Source organism: Malaya genurostris, chromosome 3, assembly GCF_030247185.1.
Source record: "Malaya genurostris strain Urasoe2022 chromosome 3, Malgen_1.1, whole genome shotgun sequence".
NCBI classification, from domain to species: domain Eukaryota; kingdom Metazoa; phylum Arthropoda; class Insecta; order Diptera; family Culicidae; genus Malaya; species Malaya genurostris.
The window spans coordinates 76,440,388-76,465,264 of record NC_080572.1 but is presented as its reverse complement, the minus strand read 5'-3'; the positions used below and the strand labels follow the sequence as shown (position 1 = coordinate 76,465,264).

Genomic DNA, 24,877 nt, shown 5'->3' with positions numbered 1-24,877 from the left:
TGGTATTCATGACATTTGTAAGCTGCTTAACTCAAGTAGCAATCCGCAACTAGTTCTGATACGACAAAGTCCAAAATATGTTGCAACAAGAGCACGAACATGTTTTTTATGTTATACTGGTTAAAACAATGTGACAGCAGTGTTTTTTTTATAACGTAAACATTAAACTAACTATCATTTGTAAGTTATCGTTACTTGATTCTAACATATCTTTAATCACAGCTATGTTTTTAGCTACTAGTTGAAAAAGGTTTATTTTCCGTTGCGAAACCATTGTAAATACGTTAACGTATATGTGAATCGTTACTGTGAATTGATATAGCAATAACTTAGATATTATAAGATTATAACATATAATTTCTTCATTATATCAGACAGTTATCGGTAAGTTTTCCCAACGTTATGATAACTAAAATGCAAACAAAACAACCTTTGTTGGTTTGAATATGGCGAACACAATATGGAGTCTCAAGAAGTGTGTGAAACGTAAATAAAACCAGGATATTACTTTTTTCAAAACTACTTTTTGCCGAAAATAGTGAAAGGCAGAAAAGTCATTTTTGTTCTATGCACCGTCATAAACACGAATAATATAATATAGGGATTGAACATCGATTGTGATAATATTATAGTTCTCATGATATTTTAATTTAAAATGATGAGAAATCACTCTACTTGGAATAATTTTGAGCATTCTGAACATAGGGTTATTTTGTTGTTAAATTTTTATATCTTTATAAACAGATTTGGATTGAAGGCGCATAAAAAACAGTTTAGTAAAATTGAATTCCGCTCGACAGTTTTTGGATCGTTGTGAAATTTGTACCTTGTATCAAGTTTGTGACTTAAAGTACTCTTCTGCTTTTTTATTGATGATAGAAAAGTATTCTGGATTCATTAAATGTTTATAATGTCGATGGTGACTAAGTTTCAACTAGTTTACTTGGAAACAAGTTATTTTCAAGTTATGAAAAGATAAGTTATTTCAGTATGGCATTACAACGTAACGACAACATATTTTTAGCCGACTTAACAACTAGTAGAAACTGCGCTTTTTGAGTCATGCAAGTGGTTAGATGTTAGTAACAATCACTCAAATATCTGGTTGCAAACTAGTCACAAACAAGCTAGCATAACAAAAATTGTTACTTGGGAAGCCAAATCATTTCATTTTCCGAACTTCGGATTACTTGACGAATTACCATATGCAAATCGTGAATATCATATCTGAAGGAGAGGTCGTGGCATGTAAGAACCATTAGTTGTGAGATCAGCTGTTTTTAACATTGGCTTTAACGATAAGAAGAATACTGGTATAATCACTCCTCATGTTCACTCCGCTAGAACAGAATATTGATTCTCAGGACTGAATACTAAGCAAACCGATGTGGTGGCTCGACGAATGAGAGGCCTTTTGATAGAATTCTTGAACGACAATAGCGTTCATGTCAAAGTTAATGGATACAATATTTAATAAAAGGGTAATTTGAACTTTCGAATGTCCAAGTATTTTTCATTTTATCGCTAATTCGTTAATCGAAAATTGATCCTGTCATTATCCTGCTACGAACATTCATCAAACACGACTAAGTAATATCACTAGCGGTGAAGTAGGTTATGGACAACCGTTCAAAATTAGTTTATTACTTTCGATAATCCCTAAGGATTTGCTATTAAATTTTAAACGTCTTCAGTACAAATAAGTCTTAATATTCAATGATAAACAACAATCCCCGAGGGCTGCTTTTGGAAATTTGTGGGGTCAATTTAAAGTATTTATCTTGGTCATCTCTTTTGCATCCACCTGTTAATTTATTTATTTGTTTATTTAGGAGCAAGGGAAAAGCCTGCTGGAGCTGAGATTTTGGTTCTCCTTCTCCAGCAGGCATAAAACCTTCTCATCTTTCGTATCAACAAATAACATTTGACCAAATGATACATAACGAAATCTTAAATTACCCTTATTTAAACTACAAAGCTAACTAACAACTATTCATATTGACTAATTATCCTAATAAAACTAGCGGGAAAATATTTGGAGAAAACGGGTTTTAATGGTGTTACGAGATAAATTGAAATTAAATCCATCAGAGCAAGTATTGAATACGCGACATATACTCGAAAACGGTTCAATGAACCCATAGTTAGTTCTAGCACGAGGAATTCTGAGAAAGGGATTAAACCGCAAATTACGCCGAAGAATGTCAAAACTTAGCTGTTGTAGAAGATCTGCACTATCAATTCGAGATTGGATGAGGTCCGCGACGAAAACAGCTTTTTGTGTATCACGGCGGACAGATAGCAAATCGAAGTGTGTGTCTACAATGATTTTCGTAGCTTGGAAGATTAAATGGTTCTCTCCAGGGCAGGCGACGCAAAGCAAAACGAATGAACTTGCACTGAACAGTTTTAATGCGTAGCTTTTCTGTTTGATAATATGGTGCCCAAACAACAACAGCATACTCGCGAACTAGAGCGCAATATAACGATTTCAGGCAGTATATGTTGTTGAAATTTTTTGAGATACGAAAGATGAATCTTTAATGCTTTATAGAGGGTATATTCTATGTGATCTTTGAAACTAAGTTTTGAATCCAATAACGCTCCTAGATCCCTAATTGATGTCTCCCATTTTAGTACAGCCTGCGAAATAGTGTAATCATACATGATCGTGGTTCGTTTACGAGAGAAGGAGATAACGAAGCATTTGAAGGCGTTAATAACCATTCTGTTGACTTTGCACCAGTTAGAAAATACATCCAACTGTGACTGCAAGAAGTTTGAGTCTTTCAGATATTTGATGAAATGAAACAGTTTGAAATCGTCGGCGAATGATAGCTTCATGCATTGCAATGCGAAATTCAGATCATTTAGATATGGCAGAAATATGAATGGTCCTAGATGGTTTCCCTGAGGAACACCAGAGCTCACGATGAATGATGGAGTAACGCAGTCGCCAATTCTCACGGTCATACTACAACCAGTCAGATATGATTCAATCCAATCCATCATCCCACATGTCAAATCTTTAGTTTGAGAGAGATCTACAATCTCTGTTCAATACACTGACTCGAAGGATGAGATGGCAAACGGTGCATTTGTTTAGTTTTTGCGTAACAAAAGCATTGAACATATCCACAATAATTCTTGATGATATTTCTTCTTCGGGACGAAGTTATTGTGTTGGATATGAATTTGACGTAATTCGTTTATTGTAAGCCAAGTAATCAGTGAAATAATGGAAAGAAACATTAACGTTTGGCAACTCTGCTGTTCGAAAACACAAATTTAAAAAAATAATTTCAGGTGAGACGAAGTTCGACGGGTCAGCTAGTTGAATTATAAAACAAACTCTTGCTCTGGTTACCAATTATTCAGTAAAAAAAGTCTCGTTTTCTAAATGAATCATTCATAGTTGTTTTTCTCGTTTCTCTCTAATTCCAGTGGAAAATACGATGGGGAGTGGTCACGAAGCTATCACCAGCAGCAGGTAAGTGAAAGTTGAGGAAAATAAACTTCTGTTACCTTCAATCAGCAGTTTTTACTGTCGGGAGCATCAACTGCTCTAGTTTGACTGAAAAGTTTGTTTCACCAAAGCAAGCGAACACTTTTTATCGGAATTACCCAATAACAAGTTCAGTTGCAGTACACAAACGCTACGGAGGAGTCAAGCTCACACAATTTTAACGAAGTAGGTCTACTCAGTTATGCCACATAATGATGGTTTGTAGGTTAAACACTGGTAATCTAATCTTTTGATACCGTAACAGTCTTCATTCCTTTCAAGATTACTACCTCGTTACGAGGAAAGAAACTACAACACGCATATTTCAACTGAATGTGGATTCTTTTGTGAATCAGATTAGAGTGAATGGTGAAGGAGCAAGGAAGCACACGATATCTGCCGGACTATCCAGGAATAGCAAAATTTCAATCTCGGTCGAAACTGTGCGAGCACGAAAGATAGTGGTGCCCGATGAACTGGTGCAAAGCTGGACTTTGTTAGTAGAGCAAATATTTGTGCCAGTGCCACTTCAAACATCTTGCCACAATTATTATCAGCTTACGGAAAACTTTTATCCACAATTATTTACCTCGATTCGCTAGCGAATCATCGGACAGTGCAAAATCCAAAGTTACTCTTGCATTCCTGCTATAATAAAGATTCCGTCACTGAATCTCCTGTACTTTGTTCGCAGTTTGTTTTACGCCTTACCGGTTAGTGTCGAGCCAGCCGAGGAGACGAACTGTCCTGCTAACTATTTCCGCCACCCCGGGCTGCACTGGCTCACCCGGTCGCCGGGGTTTTGGTCGTCTTTGATTTCGTCTTCCCCAAGAAGCTTGCCCGCAGGGAACTAACTATTATTATTAACTCTTGTTTCTCACTGCGACAAACTATAAATATTTGCGATAAGTATTATTATTTCCTGCAGCCCAGTCCAGGAAGAATACCTGATATGGCAGACGACTCTCGCCTAGTGAGCAGCACTCTAAGCCTTTGAGCAAAGCACTTTTTACTCTCAACCGGAGCCTACCGAAACTGGCCATGATTCGTTCACAGTTGCGATGGAAATTGACTTTCTTGTTGACAATAGCTGAATGCATGACAAAAGAAAATCACTAGAGCAGCTTTGCTAATAACCATTAAAATATATTTTATTAAGATGACAATAAAGTTATGACCACGAATGTATCTCTCGTTCGGCGAAAATTTAATTTGGGGTAAAAAGTAGAGCTCTCTACTATGGATGTTGTTTCCCGAAGCCAACTACTAATCAAACAACGTTGCACATAAATTCTACCTAGGTGCAACAAACTCGAAAATTCTTACAAAACTATTTACTTTTTTTTTTGTTACCACCTGACAAATGGTAAATTTTTACAGATAAATCGAACCAATATATCAAAAAAAAATGGCTGCCGTGTAAGTAGTGCCAACATACTGAAGATGTAGTTGAGTACTAATTGTATCATATTGTTTGCACTCTGCTTGCAGTGTGTACATCGAACTGGGCATCTAAATACCGGACAGTTAACGATGCGTGGGAGATGTGCATTGTTATGTCGGAGTGGGTTGATTCTGTTGTTAATAACAATCATTCAATCGATAAGAAATCTGCTGGTTAGCGAATACTCGTAACTTTCGAGTGTGCGATCGAATTTCATATTGTAGTGATTCTACTTACAAAATTCTTACATTAACGAATATTTTAATCCATTTGAGAAGTGAAGAATGCCCAACATGTAAGCCACGATTGTAAAACAGCAAATTGAACTTAGACAGACCATGTGAAAGGTTCACCCTGGGTTACCAGATATACGAACTCTTCAGTATTTTACTGATTTTCAAGTGCATTGGTAAAAGGGTGTAGCCGGATTTTCATTTAGTGGTATTTATTTCTAAAAACGTGTTTAATCCACCTAGCAGTGAGATGATACCTATTTTTATCAATCCGCATGTGTTTTTTGCATGAATATTCTTCGGTGTTTAAGTTTTCATGACATTATTTTAATGACCCTCGTTTTAAGCGACAATTTGAGATTTTAATCACTCACTACTCTGTAATGTCGAAACTGCAAATCGGATCGAATTTGAATCTAGAAGTGTGATAATCGATTAAACATGCCATGATATGTAAGTTCCACTCTAGAGTTTACGGTAATTTAAGGTACTTCCAGAGCCGGTATTCAGGAACCAGCATAACCCAAACCGATTCGTTTTGCCATATGACGAATAAATTACAACAGTTTTGAGTTCAACTTTGAAGCTTTTCGGGATTGTCATCTTCTATATCGGTTTGAATTTTAAAAATTCATCATCATGTAATTCGAGAACCGGAAGTCATAATTGGATAAAATTATTTAATGTTTGTATGTATGTATAAAATTAATAAATTTTGTATATAAGTCATTTAGGGGTTAGCCAAATTTTGTGCTAGGGCACATAACCGTTTTCATTATTTTTACGTTTCGTCTTTGACTCATCGGTGCAGAGCAGTTCAAATTGAACTGCTTAGTGCTAAACTCGGCAGTTCAATTTGAACCGCTAAGCAGACGTAAAGTTTCTGCTATTTACAGAACACTTTTTGTTTTGCAACGAAGTGCAATGTCTTTTCTGACGTGCCGAACGAAAACGTGTTTTCGACTATTTCTGGCCGATGCAGGTATGGTCATTTAGGGGTTAGCCAAATTTTGTGCTAGGGCACATAACCGTTTTCATTATTTTTACGTTTCGTCTTTGACTCATCAGTGCAGAGCAGTTCAAATTGAACTGCTTAGTGCTAAACTCGGCAGTTCAATTTGAACCGCTAAGCAGACGTAAAGTTTCTGCTATTTACAGAACACTTTTTGTTTTGCAACGAAGTGCAATGTCTTTTCTGACGTGCCGAACGAAAACGTGTTTTCGACTATTTCTGGCCGATGCAGGTATGGTCATTTAGGGGTTAGCCAAATTTTGTGCTAGGGCACATAACCGTTTTCATTATTTTTACGTTTCGTCTTTGACTCATCAGTGCAGAGCAGTTCAAATTGAACTGCTTAGTGCTAAACACGGCAGTTCAATTTGAACCGCTAAGCAGACGTAAAGTTTCTGCTATTTACAGAACACTTTTTGTTTTGCAACGAAGTGCAATGTCTTTTCTGACGTGCCGAACGAAAACGTGTTTTCGACTATTTCTGGCCGATGCAGGTATGGTCATTTAGGGGTTAGCCAAATTTTGTGCTAGGGCTAGGGTATATAAGTTTGTTTTAATTTGAATTTTTGTTTCTGAAATTTGATTAGGCTTTTTTTGAGAAAACGATTGAGCTTTGAGAAACGATTTTATACTGGAACCGGAATTCTAAAAGCGGTATGGCCGAAGTCAGATAAATTCACCTGAGTAGCTGTACACTTTACATTTGTTTCAAAACATTTGAAAATCAGTTAAGACATCTTTGAGAGATCATAGCACGAATTAAATTTTTAGGTGCCTTCTGATCGACAACTGAATACCACTAAAACTGAAAAAAGTTAATTTTTTTATCGACTATCCAAATCTGCTAACCCGATAAACCTGATTAAATTATGTGGAATAGACATTTTTATACAATCCCCGAAACCGGAAGTTGGATCTGACTGAAAAGCAAGATGTTTTATAGAACTTTGAAACTTTTCATTTGAATCTTAGATGATTCTTAGATTTCATTTGCATCTTAGATCGGTTCAGCCATCTTCAAGAAAAATGAGTTACACAATTTTGATTTCGTTTCACATATCATCCTGTAGTTCCGAAACCAGAGGTCGGAACCAAACATAATGCAGGAACTTTGTTTGGGAGCATACGACTTTTCGTATGAATCTGAATTTGTAGAAAAGAAATTTTCCGAGAAAATTAATTGAAGTTATTTGTCACACACGCCTTTGCTGATCTCGACGAACTGATTCGAATGGTATATGGATGTTATGTTGTTCCAGCATTTATTGCTGTAAGTAGTTTAAAACAAAATAATTAAAAAAAATTCTGCCATCATCTGGTTTATATATGTCATATTCGAACGATTATGTTGCCAAAAACGAGCCGTGCCAAAATCGGTCCGAGGCTAAATGTCATGAAAAAGAATGCTGTAAACAATCCTTTTGGTTCTTAGAAACAATTGTATGTAACAGTATAAAAAATCGTGTTTTCCGTTGCTCCCAAGCATTTCTTTGTCATACAGCGCTCAAAACTCCTACTGCTGGAATAGGGGGAAAAGTCGCTTACAGAAAAATTTCGATATCTCCGTTAAAAATGGACGGATTTTAACAATCTATGGCTTGTTGGATAGGTATTACCGTGCGGAATCTAAGTGTGAAAACATATTCTGTTTTCAAGGTCAATTGTGACAGATACTGTCAAAAAACTGAAAATTTTGACATAAAACTTTGTATAACTCAAAAAGTAAACATCCGATCTCAAAACCATTCAATAGCGTTTTGGGTGACGGGGAGACCTTTCATTTGCGACTAGTTTGATGAAAATCGGTCCAGCCATCTCTGAGATCTCGACCTCTTAGTTGACAACACACATACGGACACACACACATACACACACACACAGACATTTGCTCAGTTCGTCGAGCTGAATCGATTGGTATATGTCATTCGGTCCTCCGAAAAGTTTGAGCGAATTCTATACCTATTTTTTATATATATAAAAATAGGTAAAACATATATCAAATGCCCTTAGAACCAAACACCATGCGTTTCCATCTACAACTTGAGCTCAGGGCTTGAGTATTGACGTAATTAATAATGTTAAAAGAATTTTATTCCTTATGTTATTTACACACGCCTGGGTCGATTTACCAAATAATGATGTAGGGAATGCATTAGTGAACATGTGTGCCAGCGGACGGTTGTAATTCGCTTCTAACTTCAACATCTTGTGGGATAGTCTGAAGGTTTCAAGGTTAGCTATTAGCAGTCCTAAGAAATACTTTAAACCAGATAGAAATCAAGTCGAAGCGCCTGCAGCAAGTCCCGAAGACCCAAAAAGAACGTATTAATTCGCATTGTCGATTTTCTATACAAACAACATGTTCTTTTGAACTTAATATTTTCAGTTTTTTGCTATTTCCTGAAGAGGACCCCTTTATTAAACAGTTTCGGAAAATCGTATTGTTTTATTGCTTTAATCGAAATATGTATTAACTAAGAATGAATGCGAAATTAAGCTATGTGTAGAAATTGAATTTCAAACGCTTTCGTAAATATAGTTCATCGAATTTACTTGCATTTTGAACATTTATTTTTCACATGAAATACATTTTGAAAAATTCTGAAAAAAAATCAGAAAAGTTTCACATAATTCCTAAAATATTTCTAATTTTTTTCAATTTATTTGCTAAAGAAGTTTTTGAAAAAATTTTATAAAATGAAATTCCGAAGAACCACATTAACTCCACCAATATGGCAGTTAGAGGGTTAAAATTTTGGAAAAATCATCTCCAATATAAACCCTTCCAAACAGCGTATTTCAATTTTTGTTTTGTTTGGGGGTAGTTTTTATATGAAAACCCGGCTACACCGTTTTAGTAAGAAACTATTAGAATAGAAATAGTAACTCAATGTTATGATACTTGCTTGTATGTATGCATGTGTATATATGTGTGTGTGACTGTGTGTATGTATGTATGTGTTTTTGTGTGTACAATAAACATTATTCCGTGTCCTTGGGTGTGTTGTATCAAATCGGCCATGATACATTTCGATTCGGAGTCAGTGTACACCAAATGTTCGAAAGTGCCTGAGCGGATGGTAACATCGACGACACGACCAGGCACTCCAAAGAAAAATCTGAACAAAGAGTGTTCGTGAGTGATTTACCGCCATTTACCATAAATATAGCGACCCCTCGATAATCATAAAAATAATCTTCTTGAGCAACACTGTTTAAGTTGCTACGAATCAGTTACCAAGGACCGCTATAATAAATAAACAAACCATTTGAGAAAATTGTGAAACTGTGTTATAAATTTAAATTCTGTTACAACGTTCTTTTTCGACCACAATGAGCAAATCTGGCACTAGAAGTAGTGCTGCGACAGGTGTCATACTACATATATCATCCACAGCATTAGCTCTATCTGTAGTGTAGTCTTCAAACTCATCCGTGATGACGATCACTATCTTTCGAAATATCCAGTCGAGTTTCCGATATACTGTCAACAAACCCGGAAGTTAGTACCAGTTTTCACGAAACGAAAATGAGACTTCATTGTTAAATTGTATCCGACACTTTTCACATTCGACTTACGGTAAACCGTAGTTACAGTCTATTTTCTGTTTGAGACACAAATAATCAAATTATTTTAGGGAGACCTGTTTTCATGGGTGGCTTTCGATGTGCACTTGAAATCTATAATTTCGATCAGATCTTATATCCTAAAAAATTTAATTCCCGTGCTTCAAATGTCTTTTAAATTCATCAAAGTATACACGCACTTTGCGAAGACCTCAAATCATTGAGAGTAGAAGTAGAGGAGTTTTCAGGAAGGCTGAACAATTTGGAAAAAGTGGCGAATCGAAATGGTTTTATTTTAGAAAGTCATTAGAAAAGAACAAATATGTTTTCGATACTAAATTCTAATAATCGGACTGATAAAAAGATTCGAACTGATGAATTAAATGACTGCAAAACATAACACCATTTAAAAACTCATTTACATAGAAGATAGTCATTATACAGGGTCCGGCCGACGACACGACCAGGCACTCTGAAGGAAAAACGGTTTAAAAAATGTTCGTTAATGATTTACCATCAATTACCATAAATTGAGCGGTCCCTCGTTATTGATAAAATCAATTTGATCGAGCAACACTGTTTAGTTGCTACGAACAAGTTTCCAAGGAGTCTCAATATAAATAAACAAAGATTTTGCCTACAGAAGTTTGGTATAGGTGAAGCAAACTAGAGGGCCGGGTTCAGGTTTCCCGTCTCTGGTGCAGCGAACAATCTCTAAAAATTCAAATTGTAGACTCGGTCGGTTAAGGGACGATACGGTTACGCCAGTGATGAAGATTGTCGCTGTTTCGTCTGAACCACCGAAAAAGTCTGGTTCCGGGAGCAAAAATCTATCACTCACGAAAACATAGCCTATTTCACGGCTGATCAAGGGAACCGCAAAGTGAACGATAATCACGAGCAAATTTTAACGATTAACTGGAAAATCAGTTTATTTATGCTACAGACGTCAGCTATATCACTGTCTTCTGGTTTGGTATTCCATACGGAAATTTTTGATACGCCTGACATAACGGCGATCGCTCATAATTTGTCAGCGAAATGTGGTCTATGCGTTACAAGAAACTACATAGCCCCAATTTTCATTTTATTTTTTCTACTAATGCATTGAAAGATTTAACGTAATTGTTTCAATAAATGAAATAAAATGTGGAGTTGAGTTGATTACGGACACTTTATTTATTTAAAATAAACGTATTGAATGAATGGGGTAAACTATCTTCGTTCACAAAAATCAAGTAGCTGGAAAGGTATTCTAGGATAAAAGTCCATTCGCACTATGCCGGGTAGGTCGATCCGGGACGCCGAGTTTTTCTCGGTGCCGACGGTACGAAAACTCGGCGATAAAATGTCCCGGATCGACCGTCCTGGCATAGTGCGAATAGACTTTAAGAGTGGATGATTTGCACAAAAACAACAACAATCACTTTTAATCCTATCCTTCCGCTCCGGCGAGTTTCAAAAGGTTCGAATCCGATTCGATGTCGATCGCGGAAAAAAAATTTTGGTTCAAAAATTCTGTCGGATTGGTGCTGGAATTTCCAGTTCGCTTTCCGGAACATTTACCATGTTACCCGTTTTACTTATTTTCACTAATTTATGGTTCTGCTCCATCTGATTGCAATCCTGATCAGACAATTTCTTTACTGGTTTCTGAAATATAACTACATACTTATCAATTTTGACTAACAGAAAAAACACATAATCTTGTACTGTTGAATAATATAATGGAACTAGCTGACCGCAAGCCTGTTTTCAATCGATGCACGGATGAGCTACCCCACAATAGTTTGTAGTTTTACAACTTGAGCTAATCTCCATTCGACATGTCCTCTCCATCCAACGCACAGAGGATCTGAGGTTTTGAAGTTCTACTTTGCTAGAACTTGGTGGATTGTACTTGTTCGGCTTACGAACGGGTAACCTGAAAATAAATAACTATTTCAAAAATGCTGTCGTTAATGCATATGTTATGAATACCTTACCTGTAATATTGCTGATAAAGCAATTTTTCGGTTAGCACAATCACAATTTCGGTACCATTTTAGATTATTTTTATTTTTCTACAGAACAACATTGGCAACTACGGTCTGTTATTCGAAATCAACAATTTTTGGCTTTTGTTGCCAGTTTCAATATTTTTTCAAGCGATTTAGTTTTGACGTTACCAGTTACTGAGGGGTAGTTAAATTTGCGATACAGTTTTAATAGACGAGTGGCAGGTCGTGTCGTCGGTCCGGCACTCGAAGTGTAACCAACTTCAGACCGCTCGCGCAGCTGACGCACGGGCATCAGCTCTCTAGAAATTTGCTAAATGACAGTTCGGAGTTGTATTGTTTACAAGCGCAAGAAAGCATTTTGCCAAAAGTGAACGTGAAAAAAAAAATCTTGACTTGAGAAAGCGAAGGAGTTGCTTCGTTTGGCCGAAAGCGGTCAATTTCCGAACATTGTATTTTCTGACGAGAAAATTTTTCCAATTGAGCAATTCGTAAACTCTCAAAACGATAGGGTTTACTTGACCGACCGTTCATACGAGAATTTGAGTCATCGATTGGCCACCAGGAGGCAGCACCCGCAACAGATAATGGTTTGGGCCGCTGTAACCGCAGATGGGCGCTCTCCAATCATTTTCATCGAGCCTGGCGTCAAGGTAAATGCGACATATTATCGGGAAAGTATTCTGGAGGTTGCTTTGAAGCCGTGGGCAGAGAAACATTTCGGTGGCAGACCATGGACGTTTCAGCAGGACTCGGCACCGTCTCACAAAGCTCGAGTGAACCAAGAATGGCTGAAAAACAACGTTCCGAACTTCATCACGTCCACACAATGGCTCTCGAATTCACCAGATGCGAATCCAATGGATTATTCTCTTTGGGCCATTTTGGAGAACAAAGTCCGAACTAAAAGATACACCAGTCTCGACGCGCTGAAAAAAGTTATTGTCCGCGAGTGGGCCAAAATACACCTGCAAGTCACATTCGGGCAGCTTGCGATTCGTTTTTTGACCGTCTCAAGGCCATAGTCAAGGCAAAAGGTGGTCATATCGAGCAAAAGTGAATTGATTCTGAATTTTGTATTATTTTTACACATTTTCTACTTTAAATTAAGTAAAAGTAATTTTCCAAACTGAATTTATGGCCTTTTTAATTGGTTACACTTCGAGTGCCGGACCCTGTATATCTAAGTATGGTTACGTTAAACTATTTAACAAACATCGATGAATATTGAATTGTCTGGAAGTCACTTTCAATATGTTCGAGCACCAACAAGCCTTGACGAAGACCTCTATCCGATTAAACTATTCGATAATTCCACTCAGGGCAGTTTTTTTTACATTTCCCAAATCTTCAATATGCAGTAACCAAGGTTATGGTAACTGTTATTTAAATTGAATAATCTATCAACTTGTGTTGTCAGTTTCAATAGTTTTTCAGGCGATTTCGTTTTGACATTACCAGTTACAGAGGGGTAGTTAAATTTGCGATACAGTTTCGATAGCCGAGTGGCAGGTCGTGTCGTCGGTAACACTGTCAAGGATGTTGAAAAATATTAAAAACCCAAGTGTTAATAAGGAGTGTATCGAAAAGTAGTTATCAACATTGATTATTGAATAAAAAAACGAAAAATAAACATATTTTTTATCTGTTTTCGATGTATTGCAGAAAAATAACATTTTTATGCATTTCACTGATTATATTGAAGAAAATCCTAATTTCTGTGAAACGCTCGCCCTTTGGACTTGACATTCTTCATTAAATTCTGCACAGTTACTTTTGTGACTTTCCTGGTAGAACCTGTCCAGTTTTTTTTAACTCCTGCATGTTTTGGGACACTTTACCTTCCTTCCGAAAGTGCACGCGTTAAGTCGGCCTGATACAAACTAACGAGGAAGGAATACATTTTTTACACGGCTGTAAAGCTGATTGGAACCCTTTCCTCACCAAAATGTAATATAAGGAATAAGCTTTATGTTCTCTATACGTACGATCATTCGACTTTCCATCAAATCTTGTTTATTTCAATTTGCATATATTTTTATAAAACAGATTTCTTGTGCATGAGTTTTGCCTAAACACTGCACTTGACAGCAGAGCAAAACCAAAGAACCAAAAATTTTGGCTTCAAGCCAGTTGCATGTTGAAGACAATCGTGCCACCGGGGTGCATTTTACAGGTGTTTATGTACGATATTTTCTTTTCTTTTGAGTTTCATTTGACGTTATTTGCTGATCGATCAAATATTTTTTTCCGTTTTTGCAATGAAATTTCATCGTCTAGCGGTTCCCAATCTGTCTTTCGTTTCGGTGTTCATAAATAATAAATATAAATCTTTAAGAGTTGTCTGCATGCTTCTTCTAGGCCGAAGACTGCCGGGTGAAGCTCATGTAGATGCCAACCTTGTTTATCCCAGGAAAAAAGGAACAGAGTGTCAAACTAAGCATGGTAATGTCAAATAATGAGACAATAAAACATCAAAACTACTGGTTGATGAAAGTGATACTTCCGTAGATAAACATTCTGTCGCTGATTAAACATAACAACACTGATAACACTGGTTTTGCCCGGTACAGAAATCATAAATTATTGAACTCGAAAAATCCTATTTCCCATGTTTACAAACCGCTGATTCGCTTTCAACCCAGACGGAACGAGCAACAAAAAAATATCGATCAATCCACTGATTGCTCCCAGTCCAAGTTATTCCTTTGGCTGCCCCTAGAAATGGTCCCGCTGTGATGCAAACGAATCGGTTTAATTAAATTATGTAAATAAACTGTAAAATAATTGTAAGTACAAAGCCAAACACGCACCAGCCGACGAGCGGTTATCGGTCGTTCGCCGATCGTTCCGACGTTCGAAGTCCGAAGTCCATCGTTTTGACCTGTACGCGAATGGGTTGCAAAAAAAAAATAAAACAAACAGGTCCGTAATTCCCTTCGCTGCATCTGGTGCAAATTTGGCCCAGGCTCTGTACAAACCGCTAGAGGCATTTTGGTGAACCGCGTGCCGGTAGTCGTACTCGCTCTAAGCTATTTTCTCTTTCACTCGTGTTGAGCGACGTGGGGTTAAAAAATTATTTAAAAAAATTCCGCCCATACCAAAACAAGAGCGCTGTCGAATCAAGAGTGCATCGATTGGAAAGCGTGGCATTTATCAAATAAAACATAAATTTCCACGCACTGAAAAGCAGGAAAAGGTAATAAAAGAATAAAATGCGACCAGGCGAAATAAATTTTCGCTATCATCGCGACACAAAAAAGAGTGAAAATAATCACTTGTGTGTGTGAGAGAATATAAATTCTTCGCACGCCGAGGACGATTTTTTTTAATCGAGCAGCTCCTCGAAATCCTACTTTATCAGTTTCCGTTCCCGGGGAAAAGCTTCTTAGAAGTCCATTAACCTAATTTCTTTTCCAATCCCCGTTAGAAGCTAAATCGAGTGTCCCGCAGTGATACTAGTGCTATCGCAATGATGTAAGATTTCCTGTGGCTGGCAGAATGTAAGCTCTTGTGCCCTGTCTGAAGCAGAATGGGAACCTATAAGTATCGGCTTTGGTGTCCACACGTGAACGGATGGCCCACGAGTGGCTTTGTTCGTAATTCCGGTCGATTAACTCCCCAACCGTTGGTCCGGTTTTGTGATTGTTTTATTGTTATTTGCTGCCGGAGCAAGCATGATTCAAAAACTCTTAGCTCGAAATAGATTCTTGGCACTTGAAGAGTTCGTTTTTATCATTTTTTTGTGATGATCATGATGATTCAAAAGCGCCCGATATTCTGTATTGTGTATGTCATTGAAGCTCTAAACCACTTCAAAACTTGAGCCAGCTAATATGTGTACGCAAACAAAACTGATTTATCTCGGGACCATGTTCATGAAATAACAATTTCGAATACTCAAAGTGAGAGTCATTTATTGCACTTCAAAAAAGTAATAGGGAAAAAAACTATTCCAAATTGGTATCGATGAAACCGAAAAGTTTTCTTCGAACATTACTCATTTTTTCAAATGTATTATTTATTGCAATATAAATTAAATTTAAACTAATCTTTTAAAGATTTATGTTGGGTGTTCAGTTAAAAGTGGTGTCATTTCAGCACTATTGTATACATAATTTGGTTATTACCATGAAAACATCATTTTCTGTCGCAATTCTGTGATTTTTTGTAGGGAAAATTAAAAACCAACTTGTATTAATGTGAAGCGGGGTAAAAGGAGCCTAAAAACTAGCTTACTAACTTATACAAAGAGCGAAACCATTAAGTTGAAAATTGCATCGATTTTTGTCGGAATTTTGTTGTAATATTATGTGTACAGTTAACGTGGACTATTTCGTCCAATAATACCTAGTACTTCTATACGAACCGGAATACATGTAATTATTGTTACAGACATTAATGTTGTCGATTGTAGTTTCCCTTTTCACCAATACCTTGTTTCTTTCTTACTCTAACTTCATCACTTCCAGCACGGAACTACGATTAATAAAAAACTCAATATATTTCTCTAAAGGACCAGAAAACTTCTCATAGTCCTAGCACATTACAATGGTTATGACAGAACGGATACTGCCAACTGATCTGTGGAAGAAATGCAATATGCTAATCAAATCTCCCATGATTGGTGCTATGTACATATGTGTGCATAGATTGCAATGTGTGTCAACTTATTATTTCTGTTTCTCCTGTTCTTTGACTCAGTAAGGGTAATGGAAACATGTCCTCTTTGTTACCTCTGGGAGACGCGGGAACAGCGTGGACAACATCTGCACACTTAGTAGTTTGATTGCATGTTAAATGTAGCTCTCTCTGAGACTGCACTGTAGAATGTTTGATACTTCTTCTGACATTGGTTACTTTCCCTTTTCAGTTCTTCACTAATGCTAATGCAAGAACAATACAAAAAAATAAATCGACAAAGATAGAAACAATCAGAGCTGATTAGAACACTGAGAATGAAACGGCCCATTAGACCAATCATTTCGGTATCATTTCTAGATAGTTAGAGTAATAATCGTATGTACGACTTCAGACATAAAAGACTCTATAGAAAAACAAGACCAAAACTAAAGCGGATACAATACGAAATTCTCCGAAGTTTAATTAACGAAGACATTGAAAATACAGATGCAGTTGGTAGAATAACAAAGTTACCATACGATACAGACGCATGGCTTCGGGTGAAGCACATTTCCTGAGACAAGTTCTCTGGCGAACTTGTAAAACAAGATACTCGTATCTTTCGTTGCAAATTTGTTAACTTGTCTGTCACTTGGGTTACATGCTGGAGAGTTTCCTCTTTCGCTACTAACGGATGCAACAAAAATTTTGGAATTTCTTTATCAAGCTGTCAAAAAAAGACAAACATACTTGGAGAAGATCTGATTTATTTAAATTTAAGATACATTGTTCATTGTTGAAAAAAAATTAGTGAACATTTGAAAACGATCCCTAATCGGATGTTCGGCGAAGCTTCCGTTTGATGTCGGAACGGGAGCGTTTTACGACCTTCATGTCAACTTTCTACAAACATTCGTTCTGGTACACATCTTGATTGATTACCAACCCAGATGGCTTGAACCATGGCTTAGAAATACCTTTCTCGGAAATGACAATGTACAGCATCACTTTCTGTTCAAACTTATGTTTAAACTTATATTTTATATTCGGAGGTACAATAGAACTATCCGTTGAATAGTATCGATCGTTTCCGGGAATCTGCGCCTTCGAAAGAGGAAAATAACTTTTGTCGTCCAAAACAAAACTTTTTTCCGGAAAAATTTTTAATCTACCAGCGGCATTGGGAATTCAGCGTTGAAATCTGTGCGTCAGTATATCCCGGGGCTAGTGTCTTCTTTCGGTACTTTATTCCGAGTCGTTTCAATGTTTTGCAGATGTACTGGTGAGAACAGTTGAACTTTTTTGCGGCATCCCTTTGACTCAGTGAATCCTTGTTGTTGAAGGCACGGAAAGAGAACAAAGTCCTTTCGCGTCCATAATTTTGGCTGGTAGTGGAACCTTCTTTACGAGCATGAACAAAACAGAAAACACTAGCAGAAATAGGAGAAAGAGAGCTAACACATACACATTCTTAGTTCTTTCTGAGCTCGTTTGTTGTTGAGCATACAGGCCCCGATAAAATTCCAAAATTTTAGTTGCCACCCGTTAGTGTCCATTCGGGCACCATAGCCTAGTTGAAGACGAAAAAATACCTCAAAAAACTGTTCGCATCGTCTTGATGTCAAAGAATAAATTTTTCAAAATTTAAAGAAGATTCCAAAAAAAATTGGGCAAAGGATAATCCTGACTAATCTCATGAAATATCTAGGCACAGATACTTTCTGAGCCCCAGAAAGTCGATTTTATAAAAAAAAAATTTGAGATGACACTAAATCTCGATGCAATGCAATTCTAAGACGTTTGGCATCAAAAAAAATTTCGATTTCGGAAATTTCATGTAGCTCAAATTTTTTTCAGAAGTGCTCGAACTTTTGAGCACCACCGCCTTACGAAATTAGAGGGGATCCCAAAATATTCGCACCCTTATATATATTGAAGCAGTAAAAAACACCGTGTTTTGTCGGTTACATCACTTATACCATCATATCTCCGGAACTATAAATCGAAGTCATTTGTTCTTCGAACTTGATCAAATGCCCAATAGTAGCTTTCAAACGAGCCTAAGTTTGTTAAAATCGCCTGAGCCATCTCCGAGAATCTTGCGCGGTAAGAAAACAACGCATTTTGTCGGTTACGTCACTTATATCGTCATATCTCCAGAACCAAAAGTCACAGCCATTTGATCTTTGAACTTGATCAATGACCCAACAGTAACTTTCAAACGGACATGAGTTAGGTAAAATCGGTTCAACCATCTCTGAGAAAATTGAGCGCGTATAAATATCTTCGAAAAGTGCACACACAGACATTTTTCTATCTCGTCGAACTGAGTCGAATGGTATATAACACTATGGGTCTCCGAGGCTCCGTTCGAAAGTCGTTTTTTCCAGCAATTCTAATACCTTTCTATAGAGAAAGGCCGAACGCCGTTCATTATTTGAAGGAAATTTCATCCAAACATAGATAATTGTGCTCCCTGCCCACTTTCCATATAATGTAAAATTGGCGTTTTGAAGAGAAAATTATTTTTCATCCAGCACTGCTGACAGTTCGGCTGAAAAGTTCGTATCGTTTAATAGAAACACACATTTTTTTGCCAAAATTCGTTTTTATTATTCAACATAATTGCCATCAGAGGCGATACAGCGATTATAGCGATCTTCCAACTTTTCGATACCATTTTTGTAGTACGATTTGTCCTTTGCCTAAAAATAGGCCTCAGTTTCAGCGATTACCTCTTCATTGCTTCTAAATTTTTTACCAGCGAGCATTCTCTTGAGGTCTGAGAACAGGAAAAAGTCACTGGGGGCCAAATCTGGAGAATACGGTGGATGAGGGAGCAATTCGAAGCGCAATTCGTTCAATTTCAGCATGGTTTTCATCGACTTGTGACACGGTGCATTGTCTTGATGAAACAAAACTTTTTTCTTCTTCATATGAGGCCGTTTTTTTGAAATTTCGTCCTTCAAACGCTCTATTAACGCTATATAATAGTCACTGTTGATGGTTTTCCCTTTTCAAGGTAGTCGATGAAAATTATACCATGCGAATCCCAAAATACAGACGCCATAACCTTACCGGCCGATTGTTGAGTCTTTCCACGCTTTAGGTTCGGTTTATCGCGTGCAGTCCACTCAGCTGACTGTCGATTGGACTCCGGAGTGAAGTGATGGAGCCATATTTCGTCCATTGTTATATATCGACGAAAAAAATCGGTTTTATTTCGATATAACAGCTCCAAACACTGCTCAGAATCATCAATTCGTTGTTGTTTTTGATCGATTGTGGGCTCATGCGGCACCCATTTTGCACAAAGCTTTCTCATATCCAAATATTCGTGAATAATATGTCCAACACGATCCTTTGATATCTTTAGGGTGTCAGCTATCTCGATCAACTTCACTTTACGGTCATTGAAAATCATTTTGTGGATTTTTTTCACGTTTTCATCGGTAACACCCTCTTTTGGACGTCCACTGCGTTCATCGTCTTCGGTGCTCATATGACCAGTACGAAATTTTGCAAACCACTTACGAATTGTTGCTTCGCCCGGTGCAGAGTCTGGATAACACTCATCAAGCCATTTTTTGGTATCGGCGGCACTTTTTTTTCATCAAAAAGTAGTGTTTCATCAACACACGAAATTCCTTTTTTCCATTTTTTTTCACAATAACAAAAGTAGCTTCACTCAAAATGCAATATCTCACAAACTAATAATCAGACAGCTGTCAAATTTAAACACGTATCTTTTGAAGGTTGGTACTAATTGAAAATGGTATGGATTTAATTCTAGTGGCGCCCTCTCATAGAAACGATGCGAACTTTTCAGCCGATCTGTTACTTTCTACAAATATAGGGCAGGGTATTCGGCAAAATTTTCTCAAAAATTAAGGTTCGTTGGAATCTTACATGATTGTGACTTTCAGTTTAGTTTTCAATATAAAGGCACAGGATATAAAATTCTAGAAAGAAATAGTTTTTGTTTGAAAAACGTTTTATGTCCATTTATCAATGTAAAATTTTTTGGTAGGGAAATCTTTATTATCTATCTTGGTACAAAATTTTATCAAAATCAATGATGGTTTTGGTCATTTAGAGGTTAGCCAAATTTTGTGTTTGGGCACATAAAGACGAAACGTAAAAATAATAAAGGTTTTGTTTTGTAAATCAATATCAAATTGTTAAATTCAAATTTTTTCAGTGTTGTTTCGACGAGGATTTTTTTCAGTATTTTTACAAAAAAATTTGACTGATTTTTTGAAAATCACTTTTTTGTAGGATTTATCATTTTTGACAATAGCTCTTTAAAAAAAATTGGTTAAAAATTGGGCCCAAAGTAAGCATAATGACTTGTTGACACAAAGTCTACATGCCCAGAAAGTTATATTTAAATCAGAGAGAGTACTGCCAACATTTATTCGAGTTATTGGCAGGGCTTGCAAATTGAAGCAACGAATATGAACGAAAGGATTTCACCATCTGTGCTATTCACACACATTCGTATGTCAGGTAGAATTCACAGCGCAACCCAAGCCAGGAGAGCTGCTTCGTTCGTTCATTAGTTCATGAATATGCCGCTTGCTGAGACCTATGCTTCATGAGGTTAGCATTTGATGAATGGTTCTAATATTGTAGATTCCTATGAGGAAACTAGTTTTATAACTTTTAGTTCCGATGAATATTAACTTAAAGAACATTGCTTTTAGTGTTTCTCGGATATATACACAGTGTAAACTGTCAAGAAACAAATTGATCGTTTTGAAAATGGGCTCAAATGCAAAACTTCTGCTATAAAATGTTTAAAGTATGTTTGAAATGTGATAAAATTTGGTCTTGGAATGCGAACATTATGTTAAAAATGATTTCTGTAAACCTACTTTTTAAAAATAAACCGTAAACACTGCCTATATGACTTTGCTTCGCGTCTTGTAGCACACCGTGAGGCAAGGTCTTCTTTCTCGTACAATACTAACGAGAGCGAACCCTTCATTTCATTGCATTGTCATGGATTGCTTAGTTCATGTGTTAACTGAGACTGAGAGCACAGACAGTTTACTTGGCAAGGGGAATTGGTCTGCTTAGTAGCATATACTCTCACGCATCCAGTTTCTCTCTAATATAGGTCTCTCATTCAGCTATGTCAAGCAAAGTGTTCACAGCAGATATTTTTTGTTGCTTCGTTCGTTTGAAGATTCACAATACAAGCCCTGGTTATTGGCGCGAAATTCGTCATATGTCTAGAGATTCTACATTTCTCATAACATGATTATTTTCTTCGATTAAAATTCAAGAAACCATTGCGGGAAAAAAATATTGAAATATTACCTAGTCAAAAATAAAATGTAGAATTTTAAACATCACACCTAGAAAAAAACGTGTAAATTTACGTCTTCTTAGACCGACATACTTGAGCATCCTGAATGACTCATTTTTACACACGAGTAAAAATCCGTTGCCGGTACCATGATTAAGAAATTATGAAAATAATGAAACGTATCTTCTTATGAGTTCATACCCTTTTATAAATGATATTATGAGCAACATGATTTAAATCATGAAAATTTCCATGGGATTTACTCACTAAATCATCAATGGTAGGCATGCTTTCATGAGATTCATGATTTCTTAATAATGATACCGGCAATGGATTTGTATCCGTGCACGGGATTGAGACCAAGTTGAATGCATTCTGAAATTATTTCAAGTACTGCAATATTAAAGTTTACTCATCTGCATGAAAGCAGGGGTATATTTGACACATATTAAAATCTTCATTGTAAAATTCAGTCATCTTACGAATTACTTCTCCACAACTTGTGTCATTGTGAATTTACGTTACCTGTAAATATCATAACATTTTGCTGTGAACTTTTTCCTAATAAAACACTGATTTACAGAGAACTTGCAAGTTATTTTTAGCGATAAAAAATGATTTAATTCGATTCATGGTGAAAAACTTACATAAAATATGTTTCCGAACATTATCAGTAAGGCTTAATCAAAACTTAATTCTAATAAAAATCATGATTTCTGAAAGCAAGTTTAAATAAAGGTAGAAGCAATCCGAATCCAGCATTTCTAGAAGAAAAAAAATTATCTAACTTTACTTCTCGACTCGAACATTGTTGTTCAGTTGACTCTGACGAAAGAATGCGCATCTTCCACGCATCGCATCGAGTTTCCGATTATTAGATCCATAGTTAATTATATACATTCCGAACGAAGTGCTTAGGTGTAATTAGTACTCAAATACGTCTCTAACATCAGGTATTAAAGGTATTTAAGCAAATTGTTTATGTTTATAATTTTAAGTAGACAGCTGTTTGGATTCCATTTCAAAGTGGCGGGTAACAATTTAGATATTCCAAGGAAAAAGCTTAAACTTATTCTGTTTGCATGACTAGAGGAAAAGTCTGTTCTTTTTTTTCAAGTGAAAACAGCGAACTCCAATCACTTTTCCTTCGCATGAAGTCCAATGCCGATACTTCTTTTCGCGTGAATAATTTAGAAGTTTGACCGCTTGAGCTCTGGCCCGTCTACTATCGTCCCAAGTGAAACCACTACGGGAGCAGCGGTGGTAGAAGCAGTAACAGCAAAAAAAAAAGAAAACCCTCAGGGAAAGGTATGCATTTTTTATCGACTTGCAGCACTAGCGGTTATTTGCCGTCGACTCGAACACTCGCTTCGATTAACTGCGTCTGGCGAAAATTCCTCCAGGAGGGTCACATAGCAATTTTTTTTTTCTTAGCATGAATGACTGAAATTACAGTTGAGCAGGGCTGTTTCCAGAAATTGTTGGTGGTAGAAGAGTAAAGTTCGATGCTCCCCCATTACAGAAATTATTCATTTGTTGTTGTTGCAGTGTTACTCAAGAAACAAGTGACTCACAATAAAATAACTTGTATTGGTGAGTATTGATAACCAAGCTGAAACTCAAACATTTTAGGAGTCTTGCAACACTGCTACTTTCCAACCTCAGCTGGTGAATTTAAATCAGCATTTTCTGTCTCGAAAGGATCCCATACAAACCTAAGTAAAATTGTTCAGCTCACGTGCTGAGCTTGTTTTCGTAGTCCTTGAACCTTTTTCTTTTTGTCATTCCACGTCTTGTTCTTTAGCCATTCAACAATTTCAACCAAGCAACGGTTGAGTAAGAAAAAAGGAAAATACCAGCAAGACGAATGTTAACCAATTTGGATTAAGTAGATAGACACAGCGTGAAATTGCAAAAAAAAGCTATTCTCTTACCTAGAAGAAGCAGAACAAAAGAATCTCTTCGGGTATTAAAGCTTATTCTGCTATACCTTTCGCTCGTCAATTTGAATTTTATTTCGCTACTTCCTGACCACGATCTACCACGATATTTTCCCAGCACACCCAGGTGAGACTCTCGGCAAACCGTCGCACCTGACGCCCCGTCAACAACAATTAAAATCTTGCGATCCTTTTTTCTTCTGTTTTTTTTTTCATTCAACCGGCACCGCAGTCTGCAACAGCCAGATCCAACCGTGACGATAAAACGGCTAGCGGAACAGCTTTTTTGTCTTATTCATTTCCGGTTGGTTTTATAATAAAATGATTATCAGGAAAATGGGAAAGTTTTTCACACGGCTTCCTCTTCGCTATTTTCTACCCGTTGCGAAGCTCGTTTGTTGACGTGAATGTTTTCCTACGCTGCCTGGGAACCTTCTTCTTCTTCTTCTATTATTCGTGCTTTTTCATTGCAGATTTCATAGTTTTTCTTTCATTAGAAAACGGCTATTGGACACTTGTGACATTCCTGGTTATTGTTCGGAGTGATTTCGCTTCTGTCAGTAATTCTGCGACGGTGCAGTTGTTGCAGCTCGTTCTGCAGTAATCGGCAATCGTAGCATTTTACAGCTTTTCAAACCTTTAAACTTTTTTCGACAAAGCGTTCCAAATGACAACAGGTAGGGTTATTTGATTCAAACTGTTGTTTGTTAGAGTTTCTGGTCGGAAACTGCGAGTGTTCGACTTGCAATTTGCAGTGATTGTAATGAGTATTAGAGCACTGCTTTTATATGGCGATGGCAAATTGAACAGCATACCGTAGTCATTTCCTACAAAATTGAATTACCATAGTATTGCGATCAATTAGAAGTTATTGATTTAAATTTTCGAATACAGTTTCTATTTTTCCGAAAGAAACATTGTCAATCACTTGTACTTTCTTTTTGACGTGATGCCATCAGAAATATGAACAGCAATTAATTTTGGAACAAAATTTTCCATTTTGGAACAAAATTTTAGATCTGAACTCCTAACGAGAATTATGGAACTGTCTTCTAAATCATAGTTTACTTCCTGAACTACGTATCAAAATTTACTTCCTGAATTCAGTTTCTGAATTTATTTCCTGAATTCGGTTTTAGAAATACGAAAGAATGAATACTGAAACTGAAATCCTAAATGATGCCAACACTACGGTAGATCTGTGGATTTCTGTCTTTTCTACGGATCTACGAATGTACCTCT

The 24,877-nt window shown here is 36.8% G+C and overlaps 1 protein-coding gene across 2 annotated transcripts in view; it reads left to right on the top strand.

Annotated features, from left to right (window-relative positions):
* Window positions 1–24,877, top strand: part of LOC131438235 (uncharacterized) — a 679,506-nt gene that overhangs the window by 345,845 nt on the left and 308,784 nt on the right. For both annotated transcript variants that reach the window (XM_058608110.1, XM_058608111.1), the window contains exon 3: window positions 3,445–3,490. In XM_058608110.1, coding sequence (XP_058464093.1) covers window positions 3,445–3,490 — 46 coding nt within the window. The remainder of the gene's footprint in view (window positions 1–3,444; window positions 3,491–24,877) is intronic.